At 36.8% G+C, this 19964-nt stretch overlaps 1 protein-coding gene across 2 annotated transcripts in view; it reads left to right on the top strand.

Annotated features, from left to right (window-relative positions):
* VPS50 (VPS50, EARP/GARPII complex subunit) overlaps positions 1–19964 on the top strand; it is a 139815-nt gene that overhangs the window by 52233 nt on the left and 67618 nt on the right. For both annotated transcript variants that reach the window (XM_018047422.1, XM_005678922.2), the window contains exons 13-14: positions 10264–10396; positions 14069–14160. In XM_018047422.1, coding sequence (XP_017902911.1) covers positions 10264–10396; positions 14069–14160 — 225 coding nt within the window. The remainder of the gene's footprint in view (positions 1–10263; positions 10397–14068; positions 14161–19964) is intronic.

Below are 19964 nucleotides of genomic sequence, written 5' to 3'. Positions count from 1 at the left end.
TCAGTTGTTCATTTCCAAATGATTTTATTGAGTTTTGAGTTCTATTTTTGAAATGAACTTGGCAATGTAATAATACTTTGGGGGAAAATGTAGTATTTCTTTTAGAAAAAGCTTTCTGAAATAATTTCAGTATTAATTTTCGCTATCTGGCACATTAGAGGTGTTTAGTAAATGTTTATTTAGCATATTGGATCGAACTCTTTGTCTCTATCTTGCGTAGTGTTGACTTAATCAGTCTTCAGATTTGATTGAGGGGAAAGAAAACCAACACTGAGTGCCCTCTCAGTGCCGTGTACTTTTTTAAACACTTTTTACTTCATATTGGGGTGTAGCCAGTTAACAGTGTTGTGACAGTTTCAGGTGAAGAGCGAAGGGACTCAGCCACACATATACATGTATCCAGGCTGCCATGCAGCACGGAGCAGAGTTCCCTGTGCTGTATAATAGGGATGCTGGTGGACTTTCACAAGTTCCTTCGGGTGCGTACTTCATAGAAAGACCAACGAAAGGCTTGTCCAATGTTCCATTCTTCTAGGTTTTAAAATTTTCATTCTCATAAGTAATACTTCTTGGTACTGAATTGTAATGATGATAAGCTGCTAGGAATTATCATCATATTGACTGTAGGCAAGTATAGAAAAGTGAGAAAAGAAAGTAAAAATTAGTATTTCTGCATGCAAAGCTGGTTCTTTTAATGTATATTATATAAGCAAACAGCTTTTTAAAGTAGGATTATGCTGTACATGCAGATTTATAACATTTTTTCCCACTTGCTATGTTATAAACAATTTTCTATTTCAGAAAGTATACTACTCACGTACCTTTTAGGGCTTGACAATACTTCAGTGTAAGAGATCCTGTGGATTAATTAACCAGTTTCTTATTCTTCAATATTTATATTATTTCCAGCTTTTATCATGATGAACAACATCGTAGTAAATATTTTTAAAGCTAAATCTTTGCATAGATCATTATTTCTTTAGGATAGAAGACAAATAAAATTGCATTGTCAAAGGCTTTGCATTTTTAAAACTTTGGTTTATATTTCCAAAATTACCTTGCAAAAAGCATGTTTCAACTTAGGCTTCTCATCAGTAGTGTCTGCTCTTACCCTTTTCCCTGTGCATATGAATGCTGATTATTTTATATTTAATAGCTTAATTGTCAAATACCAGAAGATAGCATGTCAATAACATTTTATGTTGTTTCTCACTCAGGCATATTTAGGATGTGAAGGAAATTAAATGGGGGCATTTCATTGATTGTTGAGGTTAATTTGGTTGATTTGGTTGGATAAATGAGTGAACGTTTCCTTTCTTACTAGAGAAACCTTTCCGATTAGAGGAATAATACTATTTACTCTAGTGCTTTATCAGATTAGCTTTAAAATACTCCAAGAATTCAGCTGTCAGATTTATTCATATCAAGTGTATGTAGCACCCAGTCAATTTTTTTTATATGAGTTATATACTGGTTTCTAAATATTTAAGGTAAAATAAAAAATAAATTTTGGTAATTTTAAATATTTTAAATTTAACGACCAAAAGAGAAGCAACGGAAGTTTATCCATCTCTTCTTTTTTTCCTGCCATTTCCTGCTGGACTGTCAGGAACTGTGAAAGATTGAAATTTTATCCCACGTGTTGGACTAACAAGGTAGTCTGTTCACTGTTTCACGGTTGCTAGTAGAAGATAAAAGATTCCGCTGTCTTAGCACTCTGACTTAGTATAAACCGGTTCCCTTGTCATTGGTGGTGGTTTAGTCACTCAGTCATGTCTGATGCATTACAACCCCATGAACCATAGCTCACCAGGCCCCTCTGTCCATGGGATTTCCCAGGCAAGAATACTGGAGTGGGTTGCCATTTCCTTCTCCAGAGGATCTTCCCGACCCAGGGACTGAACCCATGTGTCCTGCATTGGCAAGCACATTTCTTTACTCCTGAGCCACCAGGGAAACTCTCCCTTGTCATTACCCAGCTCTTGTTCATCAAGTCATCGGTTCAGCTCAGCAAGGGGCAGTAAGCTTATGAGTAGTTTGTTACCTAGGATGGTTGTATTCATTATGATCAAAAGTAGATAAGAAAAGTTCCAACAGCATATACATGTGTCAGATGGGATCAACACAATTCTTTAAGGGTTGAAGGAGACCAAGAAGCAGGCTATGACTTCTGAGTGGCTTTGGATTTCAGCAAGCGCAACGTATGCGGCTGGGTCCAGAGGTACAGAGGCAATATTCTGTGCAGTGACCTGAAAGGAGAGGGTGGGCAGAGGAAAGGAGCAGTGGGACGTCTGGCTTGGTTTAACAGGATTACACCAAATACAGTGATTTGATTTGTATGATACCCTGGGACTAATGAGCGCCCATAGAGAGCATGATGTTTTTTGGGTAGCCACCTTTCTCCCCCTTGCCTGGGAATGAAGGTGTTTTCTGGTCACTTGAAATGGATGCAGGTGTACTGAGGCCTCTCTTAGCTGCCCAAGACTACAGACACTTAAAACTATCAGTGTAGTTTAGAATGCTGGGTGATTTTTGCTGGGTGGGTTGGGGGGAAGGATGGGGGTAAATATTAAAGAGCCAACCTATTTTTTCTAATATTTATTTTTATTTATTTGGGTGCATGAGATCTTAGTTGTGGTGCGTGGGCTCAGTTGCCCCATGGCATGCGGTATCTTAGTTCCCTGACCAGGGATTGAACCCATGTCCCCTGCATTGCAAAGCAGATTGTTAATCTCTGGACCACCAGGAAAGTCCCCAAGCCAGCCTGTTTTCAAGGTCTGGTACACAGCTGCCAGCGGAAATGGTCATTTGCTGGTAAAAGCCATTCTTGAAACCTGCCAAGTTCTTATTTTCAAATACTGCCCATTTAAGGTGATGGTCTTAGCATGGGAGTTCATAGCACTTCATCATTTGAAATTTTGAAAGGTAAATTGTATATTCTGATTCTTCAATTTTGCTTGTTTTGCAGTATTAAGCTTTGCATTTGATGAAGGCCACTTAGCAGCGATTAGCCATCCCTGGAGCTTCCCAGGGGGTGCAGGTGGTAAAGAACCCTCCTGTTAGTGCAGGAGACATAAGAGACATGGTTTCCATCCCTGGTTCCAGAAGATCCCCTAGAGTAGGAAATGGCACCCCACTCCGGTATTCTTGCCTGGGAAATGCTATGGACAGAGGAACCTGGCAGGCTACAGTCCATGGGGTTACAAAGAGTCAGACACAACTGAGCACATAACATCACATCAGGCAAACCTGAGGATTATAGAAAAGGAATTCCTTCTGTGTATTTTACTATTTAGAGGGTGCTGGTTACTTAGTGCCAAGTTGGTATTGTTTATACCATACGTGTTACATATGTCTTCATGTGTACATGCATATTTAGTATTAATGATAAAATGCCTAGAAGATGAGAATGACTGATTTTTCACCATGATATGTTTGTGTGTTGAAATCATGAATGAATCTAGTTTAGTGTAAGGAAAGTCTTGCTACAGCATATGCATGTTTTACCTATGGAGAATCATAGTCTTTAAAGTTTCAGAGAAACTCTAGGTTATTTGCTTTATCCTTTGGGGTTTGGATATATGAAGTGATATGCTGGAGTTATGCATGGCTGAGTAAGTCACAATTTTGGGCCCTAGGCCCAAACATGTGCCATCCAGTCCACTATACAGAGCACTGCTCTGGTGCCCAGTGATTCGAAAGGACTTAGAGTATTCATGTTTTGTACAGGTTGGTCCTAACAGAAGTAATCAGTGGTTGGGAAAATATTTAAAATTGCTTGGCCCAGCCACTTATTTAGTTCAGCCTCCCCAGAAATGTTTTTAGTTCCCTGGAGCTTAATACTGTTTTGATCTCCAGCATGTTTCCAGAAACCTCTCAGCTAAATAGTCAGTCTTCTCCAGCAGCTTCTGGTGATGGGAGTTCCCTGTGCTAACAGGATTCATCTAGAGATGTTGATAAGCCTCTGCTGCCCTTTGAAATCATCTGTGAGTGTGTTTGTGTGTTCGGATGAGGGTAGGGATGGCAGTGCTAGGAGTTTTAAATCTCTGTGCGGATGGCAAAACATCTGCTCCCTTTCTGTTTGGCGGGATGTGATTAGAGTGCCAAGTCAGAGTGAAACAAGAAGATGATAATACTTCAGGGATGCTCCTAAGAATTTTTGTTGTGATGTTTTAACATAAAAGATCATCTTGCTGAAATTTCTGTTGGCAACTTGTAATAGAGATTTCTGATGGGTAAAAAGTAAATTAATAAAAATCAAAAGACTAAATTTACTGGCCTCTTTTTTTTTCATATTTACCACTTGGCACTGAAGCAAGTTTTGAAGGTGAGTTTTTTTTCACTGTGTGGTTCAGGTATGAAAGGCTGCATATATTCATTTCTGGTTTTTCTCTGTTCTATGAAAATGATGTCTAGATTCTTGCTAAATTATTGCTTATAGGTAAGGCTGAGACGTTGCTGCTTTTAACAAGCTAATTTCATCATTTTGACTTTGACCAGGTGGATTGGTTGGGATGGTTAATAGTAGAGCTGGAAGGTACAAAGTTTTACTCTTAACTGATAGTGATAAGATCAGAAATCCGAGATCTGTGGATTCTGTGAAAGTGTTCATGAAGATTTGATTAAATAATGAATTTTCACAAAGATAAACTCAAAATGGATTAAAGACCTAAACCTAAGACCAGAAACTACAAAACTCTTAGAGGAAAACATAGTCAGAACACTTAACAACATAAATCAAAGCAAGATCCTCTATGACCCACCTCCTAGAGTAATGGAAATAAAAACAAAAGAAAAAAATTGGTTAAACTTAAAAGCTCTTGCAGTTGTAAGCTTTTGCCTACAGCAAAAGAAGCTGTAAGCAAGGTGAAATGGCAACCCTCAAAATGGGAGAAAATAATAGCAAATGAAACAACTGATAAAGGATTAATTTCCAAAATATACAAGCAACTCGTACAACTCAATACCAAGAAAACAAACAACCCAATCAAAAGTGGGAAAAAGACCTAAACAGATATTGCTCCAAAGAAGACATACAGATGTCTAACAAACACATGAAAAGATGCCCAGCTTTGCTCATTATTAGAGAAATGCAAGTCAAAACTACAATGAGATATCACCTCACACCAGTCTGAATGGCCCTCATCAAAAAGTCTACAAACAATAAATGCTAGAGAGGGTTGTGGAGACAAGGGAACTCTCTTGCACTGTTGGTGGGGATGTAAGTTGATACAGCCACTATGGGAGATAGTATGGAGGCTCCTTAAAAAACTAGTAATAAAACCACCATATGACCCAGCAATCCCACTCCTGAACATATATCCTGAGGAAACCAAAATTGAAAGAGACACATGTATCCCATTGTTCATTGTAGCACTACTTACAATAGCTAGAACATGGAAGCAACCTAGATGTCCATTGACAAATGAATGGATAAAGAAGCTGTGGTAGATATACACAATGGAATATGACTCAGCCATAAAAAGGAATGCCTTTGAGTCAGTTCTAATGAAGTGGATGAACCTAGAACCTATTATACAAGTGAAGCAAGTCAGAAAGAGAAAGATAAATACCGTATTCTAATGCTAATATGCGGAATCTAGAAATATGGTACTGAAGAATTTATTTATAGGACAATAGTGGAGAAACAGACATAGAGAATAGACTTATGGGCATGGGGAGAAGGGAGGAGAGGGTGAGATGTATGCAGAGAGTAACATGGAAACTTACATTACCATATGCAAAATAGACAGCCAATGGGAATTTGGCTGAAAAAAAAAAAGAATGAATTTTGACATTTGAGTAGTGAAGCTTGGTAATAATGCTGTGTTGAGCATTCTTGCATTATAACATCTGGATTTGTGAGTCTTCTCCAAATCCTGCCCATAGGATATTTGTTTCTTGTGATCACTGGTTACTAGACATGTATGTTATCTGTATGGAGTTTATGAATTGCAAACAAAATTTAGGTTACTTAAAATGTTCCTCCTTTTCTGCATGATTTTTGAGATGGTTCTAAAATACTATACCTTTTTCTCTTCTTACCTGTCAACCTTCCCTGAATAGATTAGTACTCATAGCTTTAGAATGGCAGTGGAAAGTCACTCTGGAACACAGAAAAATGTTTGATAAGTAAATTTCTATTTCCCATACTTACAAGATTTTAAGACATGCTGTTCTTTGGGGTGTCTCACTGTGCAAATGTTTTCTAGATTGATTAAGTCAAGGCTTTTGTTGCTACTATTGATGTGCGATAGGAGTATTGGACTGAAACTGTTATATGGTGCTACTCTCTCCTGGTACACCTGATTTTATACTGAACGAATCACCCATTAGTTGGAAGTTGAACTGAGTTGCAGTGTTGGGTATTTAGTAATCAGTGAGTGGATTAAACCATTGATGAAGTAGCAGATCTAAGAATCTGTAACATTGATCTGTGGAATGTGAATGTGAGATATCCAGAGTGGTTTACTGTCTGAGGGCCTGTGACCGGTAAGTTGTGAAACTGGTGCTGGTTGGGACCCAGGGCTTCCCATTCCTTCTCTAGTCCTCTTTCTGTTACACTCTGCTGGTGTGAAGAAGAAGTGATGTCTGAGCGGAAGTAGTAATTCAGAAACCCAGATTCTCTTCTTGGCCTGCCTTTTATTTACTGATTGCTTGTACAGTTATTTGCATATTTGTTGGTTTTTTTGATTCTCTCCTTATAGTCATGGTTCACACATGTCTGAAATAAGATTCTCTATTTGAAATTTGGTGGTGATTTTGTAAATCAGTTGGAGAGCATCAGTTGTGAATGAATGATTTTAGTAGTAAGGTGTTAAAAGCATCAAAAGCATTTGTTGCTATAAGAGTTGACCCTGGTTGGTTGCACAGTATAGTGGAAAGTGGTTTCTGGAGTCCAATTTTAAAATGAAATGACTTCTTGCCAGCATGGGCTTCCAAGTACAGAGATGAACACATTTCAGCTTAATTCTATTAAAAACAATATATATCTGTTGCACCTTGTCTTTTTTCCTTAAACTGTTTACTGTCTATTTAGTATGATGAATCTATACATTTGTTTCTATTTTAAATATAAATTTAGGTAAGAAGCATCTTGCTCAGTACATCACAGTCTTATCTTTGTACATATGACATTTTTGAAGGTAAGTTTGGGCAACTTTCAGGTGTGGGCTTTGGCTAGATCTGTGAATTCTTTACACTTGAATAAGTTAGGTGAGAAAAAGCTTCTATAGTTTCACTAAATAATTTCAACTTTTTCTGAAAAACATGTGTATAATCTCATCCAAACCCATTAAGTTTTAGCAAATCGTCGAGGTAACATAGTAAAGAACCTCCTTTTTCTTGAACAAATAGGCAACTAATGTATCTAGATAGTGATCTAGTGGAGAACAGAAGGTAGTAGCTCCAAGTTTCAATTTTCTGATTTGTTAAACTGTGACAATTATAATAAAAGGTAATTGGTGGACTATAGCACAGTTATTTGTATAATCATACTTGCTTTGGGAAAAACAAGACTAACACTGCTTTCCTTTTATCTATCAGAAAGATATGTTGGGATATAATTAGATTAAATTTATTTGCATAGTATAAACACAAACTTATGCAAAGTTGAGTTTATGAAAGTTTGTAGAAGAGTACCTTTATTCGAGTGATTGAATGATAAGCTGCAGTTCAGAACCTTTTTGTGATTTTTGCCTTTTCTTTGTCCTCTGCTTTTAGCTCTTTCCTGAACTCATACATCAGTATTAATTTTAGTTACATGTTTGTGGTATGAGAGATATGTCAATTATAGTGATGTTGTAAAAATAAACCAAGGAAAAATGCAAGACTGGTTCATTGTTAAAGTAGTAATTATAAGAGTAAAGAGGGAAAGTCAGCATAACAAATTGCCACAAATTATAGCATAAGTATGCAAAAATATTTGTGTTGATCTCTGCAAGCCGTGTGTGAATCTGGATAGCCATCCTAATTTCATTCCCTCCTGTGTTCCTTCTGTCTCATCCCCCATGCCGTCTCTTACAGGTAGCTAATTTCAGTGTTTTCTTCTTTATATTCACTATGTTTATTCTTGTGATGATAGGCAGATGTATGCATTAATTTTTTCTATTTATTATGACATCAGTTCAGTTCAGTTGCTCATTCGTGTCCGACTCTCTGCGACCCCATGAATCGCAGCACGCCAGGCCTCCCTGTCCATCACCAACTCCCGGAGTTCACTCAGACTCACGTCCATTGAGTCAGTGATGCCATCCAGCCCTCTCATCCTCTGTCGCCCCCTTCTCCTCCTGCCCCCAATCCCTCCCAGCATCAAAGTCTTTTCCAGTGAGTCAACTCTTCGCATGAGGTGGCCAAAGTATTGGAGTTTCAGCTTTAGCATCATTCCTTCCAAAGAAATCCCAGGGCTGATCTCCTTCAGAATGGACTGGTTGGATCTCCTTGCAGCCCAAGGGACTCTCAATAGTCTTCTCCAACACCACAGTTCAGAAGCATCAGTTCTTCGGTGCTCAGCCTTCTTCACAGTCCAACTCTCACATCCATACATGACCACAGGAAAAACCATAGCCTTGACTAAACGGACCTTAGTCAGCAAAGTAATGTCTCTGCTTTTGAATATACTATCTAGGTTGGTCATAACTTTTCTTCCAAGGAGTAAGCATCTTTTAATTTCATGGCTGCAGTCACCATCTGCAGTGATTTTGGAGCCCCCCAAAATAAAGTCTGACACTGTTTCCACTGTTTCCCCATCTATTTGCCATGAAGTGATGGGACCAGATGCCATGATCTTTGTTTTCTGAATGTTGAGCTTTAAGCCAACTTTTTCACTCTCCTCTTTCACTTTCATCAAGAAGCTTTTTAGCTTCTCTTCACTTTCTGCCATAAGGGTGGTGTCATCTGCATATCCGAGGTTATTGATATTTCTCCCGGCAATCTTGATTCCAGCTTGTGCTTCTTCCAGCCCAACGTTTCTCATGATGTACTCTGCATATAAGTTAAATAAGCAGGGTGACAATATACAGCCTTGACGTACGCCATTTCCTATTTGGAACTAGTCTGTTGTTCCATACATATATGTAATAAAAATGTTTCCCTACCTCACATGTATATATATATCATATGAAAGGGAAAACTTTTTATTAAACTTTTTTAAAGTATATGCTTATTATTTTTCATAGTTGCATAGTACTCTTTTGTGTGTGTAAAGATAGTTTATTCAACGGATCTCCTGTGTTTGGACATTTAGATAGATTCCAGTATTTAGCAGTTACAGATTATCCTTCAGCAAACAACCTGGTGCATATGTATTTTCACATTGTTTGAAGTACACCTTCCATATAAATTCCTAGAAGTGGAATTGCTGGGTCAAGGGGAAATACAAATGATGGAGCAAATGCTCCATTGTGACAGACAGAAAACCTGCTAAATAGAATCGAGGCATTACCCTACCTATGAGATAAAAAGAGCAGAATGACAAACTGATAGTTTTTTACTAAGGACAGGAGGAGAAAAATCCATGCATTTTTATTAGGGAGAAGATTTGGGACCACATACTTTTTCACAGCCATAGACAACATATTTTAGAATAGTATTGTCAAATATGAAATAGCTATATCCCTGTAATTTAAAGAATTTACAGATTGTCAAAGGTGCGAACTTAATTTACATAAATATCTTATAAAATATGACTACCTTTTGGCAAGTTGTAACTTGGATCTAAGAATGAGAATAAGGCTGCGTTTGTACGCTAAGAACATGGCTTTGAAAACATATATTTGGGGAAGTTTGCACTCTTATTCGCAGCACTTACCAATTCAGCAGTGTATGGATTCATAGTATGAGAATTGAGACTACTCATGAATACTAAAATGCCATGTTGAAATAGGAATTGCTGATTGTAATTGTTACTGTTGATTACTAAAAGTGTGCTTGCTGACTCATAGAAGTTAGTATTTTTATTAATGGCTTGATAAATGTTTTACTAACTGGGGAATTTAGAGGAGGGGGGAAATCATTATGGAGAGAAATTAACGTTTGTTCCACGTTGAAACATGGAACATGTTGAACAAATTGCTGTTTGTTCCATGTTGAAATAAGAACACACTTTTCTTGCCATTGGGCTTTCTTTTTAGACATATCAGTAGAAGAAATTTTCTTATCTGCTTCTTTATTGCATTTGGTCGACACCGTAGCATTTTATTTCAGTTCACTTCGTGTTAAAGTAAACACGACAGTTTGAAAGTTGGCTCTTGTCATTTCCTTCAGCATGTTACACCAGACAGCTACATTCCATGCCTCGCTGACCTGTGCAAAGCACTGTGGGGAGTGATGCTCAGCTATTACAGGACTATGGAATGGCATGAGAAGCACGACGGTGAGGATGCTGCTTCTGCTTCTGGTAGGAAGTCATCTTGATCTTGTTATAAAACCTGAATTATGAATTTGCCATATTTCTGGAGTAAGGAGAAAGAAAAGAGATAGTTGTACTTTCAGAATTTCAGGGACCGTGATGACCTGAATGGGTTAAATGGGTTGAATGTTCAGCAGAGAAAGCAATTCCGCTACTATGAAAACTCCATTACCTTTGGGGATTTACCAGGCTGAAGAACTTCCTATCTGATAGGTATTACCAATTTCCAGAAAAATGTGGTGATGGTCTTAGCACTAAATTATTAAGAGAGCACTATTAAAAAAAAAAAAAAACTAAGTAAGACATTGGTGTGTCCAAATTTACTATAAAATTAATGCTGTTTTTTAAATATTAGCATTAATTCAATATTAAGTCTTTTTTTGCTTATTTTCAAATTGTACTAATAAAGCTAGGTTCTAAGAATTAATAATTCTACTGATGCTTTTCTCCTTGAAAATAGTGGGACATTAAATTTTTTAAAAGATGTTTTAAATACTATCTTTGAAAGCAAAATACACTTTAAATGTCTATGGTATACTCATAAAGAGAAAATCTTTGAGAAATTATATTAACTAGGCATTACTTCATAATATAATTATATATCTTAAGTGATTATCCTTCAATAATAGCTATAGCTAAGAGTAAGTATTCAGAGTACTTTTAAAAGAACGTATCTGTATTTAGTATGGGCAAAATAAATTATACAGTACATATTTTTATGTATTACATGCAGTTTAGTATAGCTAATCAAGTTATTTAACCTCTAATTTCTGAAGCGTTTGGTTTTTGTGATTGTGAAGGAGTGCTCAAATCTTACTATTTGATAAAATATAGGATTTTGGTAGTATAGAAGATGTATGTTTAATATTAATCTTGACTTGTAAGAAGCTCATAAATATAGATAGCAAAAAATAAGAAAGATAAATTCTATGGAAGGATGTCCCTTCTTTTAGAAGTATTGTTGGGGAGGAAGAGGTTTAAAGAAAGAGAAAGGAGAAAGTAGGAAAAAGAGGAGAGCATTGAGTCAGGATCCTAGACCAGACGTTTCACCCACCTCCTCTACTGCGTCCGCGAGTATGGGTACACCTGGCTGTCAGTTTTGATTGCCATTTACCAAAGGTGAGAATGTGAAGAAGTCACTTTTATCCTCTCCAGGCTCCAGTCTGCTCCTTAAAATGGTAGGTTAAGAATAAACAAAACAAAAAGTTTCATCAGGTAGTAACACATTTACCTGTAGGATCTCTATAAAATTTAGAGACAATGTAAAAAGTGCTAACACTAGTTGTTGTTATTATCATCCAAAGAAATGAATCAAGAGAGGTAATTATATTAATAATGAAATATCTATAGGCCTTTTTTTTTTTTTTTTTTGTATTTCATTTTATTTAGGGAGTTTGTGAGCTTAGGGGATTTTTTTTCCCCTACAAAGTTTATGCTGTTTTGGCAACCTTAATTTTTTTCTAGATGTGGTAACTGTTTAGACATCTCAGCACCTTTTTTCCCTTTTCTAGTCCATTATTTAAGAAGAAATCAAAGCAAAAGTTTGGAACAAAATTAACACATTCTTTAGATATAAGATAAGCGTGTAGAAGATAATGTATTCTCATCATGGTGAAACTTGCTTTCTGCTCCAGGCAGATAGTTTCATGTATTGTGTATGGATGTATATATTTATGTATGCACATTTTCATGATGCTTTCAAATTGTGGTGATGGAGAAGACTCCTGAGAATCCCTTGGACTTCAAGATCAAACCAGTCAATCCTAAAGGAAATCAACCCTGAATTTTCACCGGAAGGGCTGTTGTTGAAGCTCCAATATTTTGGCCCCCTGATGCAAAGAGCTAACTCATTGGAAAAGACCCTGATGATGGGAAAAACTGAAGGCAAAAGGAGAAAGGGGTGGCAGAGGATGAGGTGGTTTGGAGTGTCACCCACTCTAGAGACATGAATTTGAGCAAACTCCAGGAGATAGTAGAGGACAGAAAAGCCTGTCATGCTACAGTCCATGAGATCTCAGAGTCAGACACAATTGAGCCACTCGACAACAACAAATAGATTCAAACTTAAAACTCTCTTTGATCCTTCTATACTTAGTCCTCTTTGCTAAAATTCTTTCACTCTAATCTGTATAATTTAAGAATGTTGTAGACCCTGGTTAATCTGATCATCAGTTGACAATATCGAGGACTGAGAGTCTTCCTTTTGTATTCACATTAAGGGTTAAATTGTAGGAATCATTCCAGGATCCTAAAAATTATTCTTCGCAAACTTGATAAGCCTGAAAGGGTCTCTAGAGTTCACTTGTCGTTCTCTCCTTCAGCAGATTCTTTACTGCTGAGCCATGGGGAAGCCCTCTAGTAATACTGCTGGTATCTTAACACTTTACCATTTTAAATAAAACTCTAAAGCTATAGTGTAGGTGCATTGCTCTGAGCTGCTGGGTTCATAATAGCCAGACCATACCGATGGTACGAGGATTCCTTTGTAGCTCAGTCGTTAAAGAATCTGCCTGCAATGCAGCAGACTAGGGTTCAATTCCTGAGTCAGGAAGATCCCCTGGAGAAGGAAATGGCAACCCACTCTAGTGTTCTTGCCTGGGAAACTCCACGAACAGAGGAGCCTGGCAGGTGACAGTCCATAGGGTCGCAAGAGTTGGACACAACTTAGCAACTAAACCACTGAATCACCACCACAGATATGGCTTAAACTGTAGGAGTAGTTACCAGCACACTAGGCATGTATCTGGGCTTCCCAGATGGCTCAGTGATAAAGAACCCACCGCCAGTGAAGGAGATGTGGGTTCGATCCCTGGGTCAGGAAGATCCTCTGGAGAAGGAAATGGCAACCCACTTCAGTATTCTTGCCTGAAGAATTCCACGGACAGAGGAGCCAGGCTGTCTTCAGTCCAGGGGGTTGCAAAGAGTCGGACATGACTGAGCAACTAAACAACAACAAAGGCATGTATCCAGGGCCTGGATATGAAAGGGCTTTTGCTGATTACCAGTGGACAGACACCCTGGTAGCATGAGATGAGAACAACTGATATTCTCAGTTGCTCTGCACAGTTTATTTGCACAGAGGCATAATTTTTTAAATATAATGTATTTATGTATTTTTCAGTTGCTTTTAGGGAGAGAATTATTTTTGAGGCCAGTCGTTGATCTTAACCTCTTGAAGTGGACATTGTTAGATTACTTACTGGAACGGATAAAAGTATTCTGGATCATGAAAAATACAAATTGTATGCATCATTGCCTCACTGAATGAGCAGTTTTGCACTCCATACTCTTGTTAACCTGTGTATTAATTGATAATACGGTTAATCAGTCCTGTAATGCACTGGCAGCAGGCAGTATATGGGTCATTAAGAACCTGGTTTCTGGGATTACACTGCCCAAGTTGGAATCCCAGCTCCAATCACACATGACCTGCGTAGTCTTAGGTGTAAAGTATTATACTTAACATTTCAGAGTCTTGAGTTTGTCTTATCAAATGCATTTAATCCCAGTTCTTATTTTTGACATTGTTTTGATTATGTAAATATTGAGAATATTTTCTGTATTTTACATATGCTTACAGTATATTAGAGTTCACTTTTTTTTTTTTGGAGAACAAAATGTGAAGCAAGTTTAAAAATGTATACCATCTTTTATTTTCAGAAGGGAGTAATATGATGGGTGCCGAAGAGACAAATTTTGATCGTGGCTACATAAAAAAGAAATTAGAACATGGACTTACACGAATATGGCAGGTTTGGTTTTTTTAAACTATTTTTTTTTCTATGAAAACAGTAGAAACCTTCATGTTAAAATTGTTTTACAGATTCAGTGTTTAGGCTTTCTGTATTTGTTTTTCCTTGCAGATCTAGTCATATGTTATTTTCTTTGGAATAAGTCTATTGAGTTGTATAATTTATTAATAGTTGGGAATTATATTTGACTGTAACTGGCAGTAGAAAAGGTGTTTTAATTGGAAATTCGCCATTGAAAATATTCCTTGATTACGTTTTGCTTTTAGTATTGTAGCAGATCTGTGCTTTGCTAAAGAAGTTGTTTTCTTATTGAGTACTGTTTATTTTATGTGTGTGTGTGTTTTCCTTTTCTGTTAAATTTAGGAAAAGGATAACTATGTGATAGATGACATACTTGGGTTGGTGTCTAGAATAGAGTGAAGAATTTTTTTCCAAGTCAATGATTTTTGTGCCTTCAGTGAACCGTATGTGTTTATTGACTAAATGTGTATTCCTAGGCTTTTCTTTTGCATTTTAGTAGCTCAGTGGTTGTTATCAGATAATTTGATTTATTAAAATTTTTCATTTCCTAGATAAAATGTAATTTCTTTGATAACTCTTTTGTTCTTTTTGGACTTCCTCAAAATTTAGAAGACTATAAACTTTGATTATACTATGTTCTTTTAATGTATTTTTGATTTTTCTAATGAAGATGATATTTAGTTTGAAAATCTTTTACAGGATTTCTTTTGGAAAAAATTGTCTAGCTAAATATATCCTGCAAACATACATTTCCTTAAGAATCACTTAGCAGTTATAATTTAGTGTTCTTCTAACTTTTTATTACTTGCTATTGGATATGCTATTTGAACTTATACTTTAATATTTAAATGTGTAATAGTTGAAAGAGCTTCATCTTTTATAATTTCTGTTATGACCATATTAAGTTAATTTTTAACTTTCCACTTATCACAGGTTTAGGCTGACTTTTTTTTCTGAATATTATATACAGAAAGGAAAATTTTATATCTAGGGTCATATATGAATTGTTTCTGCTTAGGTCTTCTAATAGACTCATTAATTATACTTTGCTAAAATTGCAGAATTTATGATAAAATTTTTGGTAATTCAGCATACTTTGAAATACTGACCTGGTATTTTATATAGCTAGTTACTGTTCAGTCTGGCAACCTGATGTCATTCCTGCTATAGGAGTGTCTGTTAAAAGTAAGATTTAGTGAAGCTATTCTCATTTAAACATTTGGCCAATTTAATGAAAGTCATCATGCTTTTGAATATAGATAATTGTAGATTTCAGGTTTTAGAATATCTTCATCTCTACCACTCCAAGTCCCTTTTGCCCCTCCTATCCCAGTTCTCAACCAGTTCTACACATGACTTTGTGTATGTTAGGAACTCATTCAGTTCAGTTCAGTCGCTCAGTTGTGTCTGATTCTTTGCAACCCCATGAATCGCAGCACGCCAGGCCTCCCTGTCCATCACCAACTCCCGGAGTTCACTCAGACTCACATCCATCGAGTCGGTGATGCCATCCAGCCATCTCATCCTCTGTCATCCCCTTCTCCTCCTGCCCCCAATCCCTCCCAGCATCAGAGTCTTTTCCAAGGAGTCAACTCTTCGCATGAGATGGCCAAAGTACTGGAGTTTCAGCCTTAGCATCATTCCTTCCAAAGAACACCCAGGGGTGATCTCCTTCAGAATGGACTGGTTGGATCTCCTTGCAGCCCAAGGGACTCTCAAGAGTCTTCTCCAACACCACAGTTCAAAAGCGTCAATTCCTCGGCGCTCAGCCTTCTTCACAGTCCAACTCTCACATCCATACATGTCCACTGGAAAAACCATAGCCTTGACTAGACGGACCTTAGTCAGCAAAGTAATGTCTCTGCTTTTGAATATGCTATCTAGGTTGGTCATAACTTGTCTTCCAAGGAGTAAGCATCTTTTAATTTCATGGCTGCAGTCACCATCTGCAGTGATTTTGGAGCCCCAAAAAATAAAGTCTGACACTGTTTCCGCTATTTCCCCATCTATTTCCCAAGAAGTGATGGGACCAGATGCTATGATCTTCGTTTTCTGAATGTTGAGCTTTAGGGCAACTTTTTCACTCTCAGCTTTCACTTTCATCGAGAGGCTTTTTAATTCCTCTTCACTCATTAGTGTTTGTTAAATTGAAATTACAAAGCTTGATGCAATTGAAAAAGGCAAAAGCTCTGAAAAATAAATATTTTTTGATAGCACATCTAGGAGACAAAACCTGACAGGAATTGAATTCATTTGATAGCATAACCTGACCACGGTTATCATTTGGCTTTTTATAGTATTTATTGTTCCCATTAAAGTGAACGTGCATATGTTACAGGGATATTCACGTGTTTTATTTTGGGATGCTGCCCTTGACCCCACTGGGGGTTATCTATAATATATGCTGTACATGCTATAATATATTTCTGATACCTGAAGTGCTACATTTCAGAGCAGAAATGAGCATGTGACAATTTACAGACATTTGTCATAAGCTTATTGTGGAGATAATGATAAGCGATGACTGAGAATCATAAGATAGTTAACATTTCTAACATAGATTCAGAATCATAATCACCTTGATTTTTGATGTGAAAAGTTTTTAGAATTTTATGGCAAATTTTTCCTGCATTTTGACTCAGAACCTTTCAGGGAAAAAGGTTGTATCAATCATAATATGTGTATCACACTGTTTGTGGGTTTACAAACATGGTAATTGTAAGCATGGTCCTTGACCTCATGGAGCTTACATATTTAACCATATGAAATTCTTGGTCTTCCAAAATTTTCTTTTTAGTCTTTAACTACGTGAGAAATGGCAGTTTTAAAATGCTTATTGATTTCTTTTACTATAGGAAATTAGAGTTGGCGTATTTCTACTTTTTGTGAATTGGAAATTATCTTTACAGTCTAATATACTTCCTACTTTTAAATTCTCCCCGGGACATTTGAAAAATAACCATGTATTTCTTCCTTGTGTTGGCAATTCGGTTTTGTGTGTGTATTAAAGCAGCATATTATATATGTTTCTCATCTATATCCTTATTTGGTTTTGGTTTTCTTGGTCTGTACTGCTCTGGGGGAGCAGTTTTAATCTTCTGGCATGATTGTAATTTTGTCAGGTTTTTCTTTTATTTCTAACAGCTTTTGCTTTTTATATTTGGATACTATGTTGATTGATGCTGCAATGCTAATAACCACTTACCTTCTTTGTACATAATTCTCTTTATTAATTTTAAAGAAATAGCTCTTTTCCTCTTAGGCATTTTGCAGTGAATTCTAGTTTGCTCTATTATTACCATTACTGTATTTATTTTGTCCATATTTTCCTAATAAATACTTGAAAGTTCCCTTATTTTAAATGTTTTTGTATCATGTTTTCATTTTGTCTCCTAACAATTTTTTTCCAAGAGTGGCTTTATCTTATAATAGAGCAATTGAATATGATGTTTATATTTTCATTAGTGTTTTACTTTATACTTCTTTAATTATTTGAGAACTTGAACACTTAGAAACCTATTAGTTATTTGTGTATTATTGCTCATAGGTTTTAAAATACTTATCTGATAAAGGATAATCCTTTGTATATCATTTGTGTATTTTAATTTACATTTTTGATGTACAGATGGTTTTTTATGAGGTCAAACTGTTGACGTTTGTCCTTTATGACATGTTGCATTTATTCTTAAAGTATGCTTTCTTATGTAAAGCTCAGGTCAGTATTCATTTGGTAATTATAAATACTTATCAAAAGTTTGAATTAATTGTTATATCCCTAATACCTGGAATACTGCTTAGAAAACTTAATAGGTAGTTAGAAGATATTTTTGCTTTTTTATTGAATTTTTAATCTTTTGAAAACCTACAAAAACATTTATTTAATCTGTTTTATATTTCTTTTGATACGTGATGTAAAGAGAGGATGTCTTCTCCCACACACAACTTCCCCCTCACCCCACCAATTTATTTAGGTTTCCCTTCTCTACTTCTTGGATAATCTTTGTTCTTCCCTCTTTTTTGGGGATATCTCCTTGTAGCAAGAGTCAGTGAAAAGAGGAGACTCTGAAGGCAGATAGACCTGGGTTAAATCTTTGCCTTCTCTTTCACTGGCATGTGGATTTAGGCCATTAGCTGACCTCTTTCAAAGAATCCCCCTGCAATGAGGGAGACCTGGATTCTGTCCCTGGATTGGGAAGATCTCCTGGAGAAGGGAAAGGATACCCACTCCAGTATTCTGGTCTGGAGAATTCCATGGACTCTGTGGTCCATGGGGTTACAAAGAGTTGGACATGACTGAGATGTGTGGTGTTGGAGAAGACTCAAGAGTCCCTTGGACTGCAAGGAGATCCAACCAGTCCATCATAAAGGAGATCAGTCCTGGGTGTTCATTGGAAGGACCGATGTTGAAGCTGAAACTCCAATACTTTGGCCACCTGATGCAAAGAGCTGACTCATTTGAAAAGACCCTGATGCTGGGAAAGACTGAAGGCAGGAGGAGAAGGGGGCAACAGAGGATGAGATGGTTGGATGGCATCACCGACTTGATGGACATGGGTTTGGGTGGACTCCGGGAGTTGGTGATGGACAGGGAGGCCTGGTTCATGGGGTCGCAAAGAGTTGGACATGACTGAGTGACTGAACTGAACTGAGCAACTTTCGCTTTGACCCCTTTCAATTTCTCTTTGCCTGGGGGGATAACAAAGGCTTGCTTAACAACCCTGTTTTAGAATTAAAGATATGTAAAGTTCTGAGTGTAATGCTGGAGAAAAGTAAATACTCAGAAAACAGTAGTTTTTATTTGCTGTTTATTAAGCTCTTACATGTATATTAGCACTGTTTTATTTTTCCTATTCCATTGATTTTTCTGTATATTGCTAGCATTTTTTGGATAGTTTTTAATATCTTAATGTAGGTGGTACAAGTCCTCTAACATCACTCATAACTTTTACTCCCTCTTTTCAAAGCACTATTTTTTTAAAGGAGGTTATTGTCTGTTTCTTATTTCTGGTGAATATTAGAATAATTGTTCAGAAGAAAATTTTTTTGTATATGAGATTTTGGTTAGAATCTCACTGTATCTCTACATTAACTTGGAAAAATGGACATATTTATAACATTTCATCACCTATTCAGTCCCTTAACTCTCAATTTATTGACATTCTTTTGTATCCCCTTACAATTGCTATTAATAGTTCTTTCTTATAGATCTGATAGCCATTATTAAAGTTATTCCTAAGTATACTGTATTTTTAATAATTTGTTTTGAATGAAATCTCTCCATTTTCAGGTGCCACAACAGGTATACATGGAAATATTAATTTTTACATATTGTACATAAAGACTTCACATAATTATCTTATTCTGATTATTTTTGAATCAATTATTTTGGGGTTTCTAGCCTACCAAGTAGTGATTGGTGATTTTTACCTGTACACCTAGTTCAGTTCAGTTGCTCAGTCGTGTCCAACTCTTTGCTATCCCATGGACTGTAGCACTCCAGGCTTCCCTGTCCATCACCAACTCCTGGAGCTTACTCAAACTCACGTCCATTGCGTTGGTGATGTCATCCAACCATCTCATCCTCTGATGTCTCCTTCTCCTGCCTTCAGTCTTTCCTAGCTTCAGAGTCTTTTCAGAATCAGCTCTTCTCATCAGGTGGCCAAAGTATTGGAGTTTCAGCTTCAGCATCAGTCCTTCCAATGAACACCCAGGACTGATCTCCTTTAGGGTGGACTGGTTGGATCTCCTTGCAGTCCAACGGACTCTCAAGAGTCTTCTCCAAC

The sequence above is a fragment of the Capra hircus genome, chromosome 4, assembly GCF_001704415.2.
Source record: "Capra hircus breed San Clemente chromosome 4, ASM170441v1, whole genome shotgun sequence".
NCBI lineage: Eukaryota > Metazoa > Chordata > Mammalia > Artiodactyla > Bovidae > Capra > Capra hircus.
This window is presented reverse-complemented; position numbering and strand designations above follow the sequence as displayed.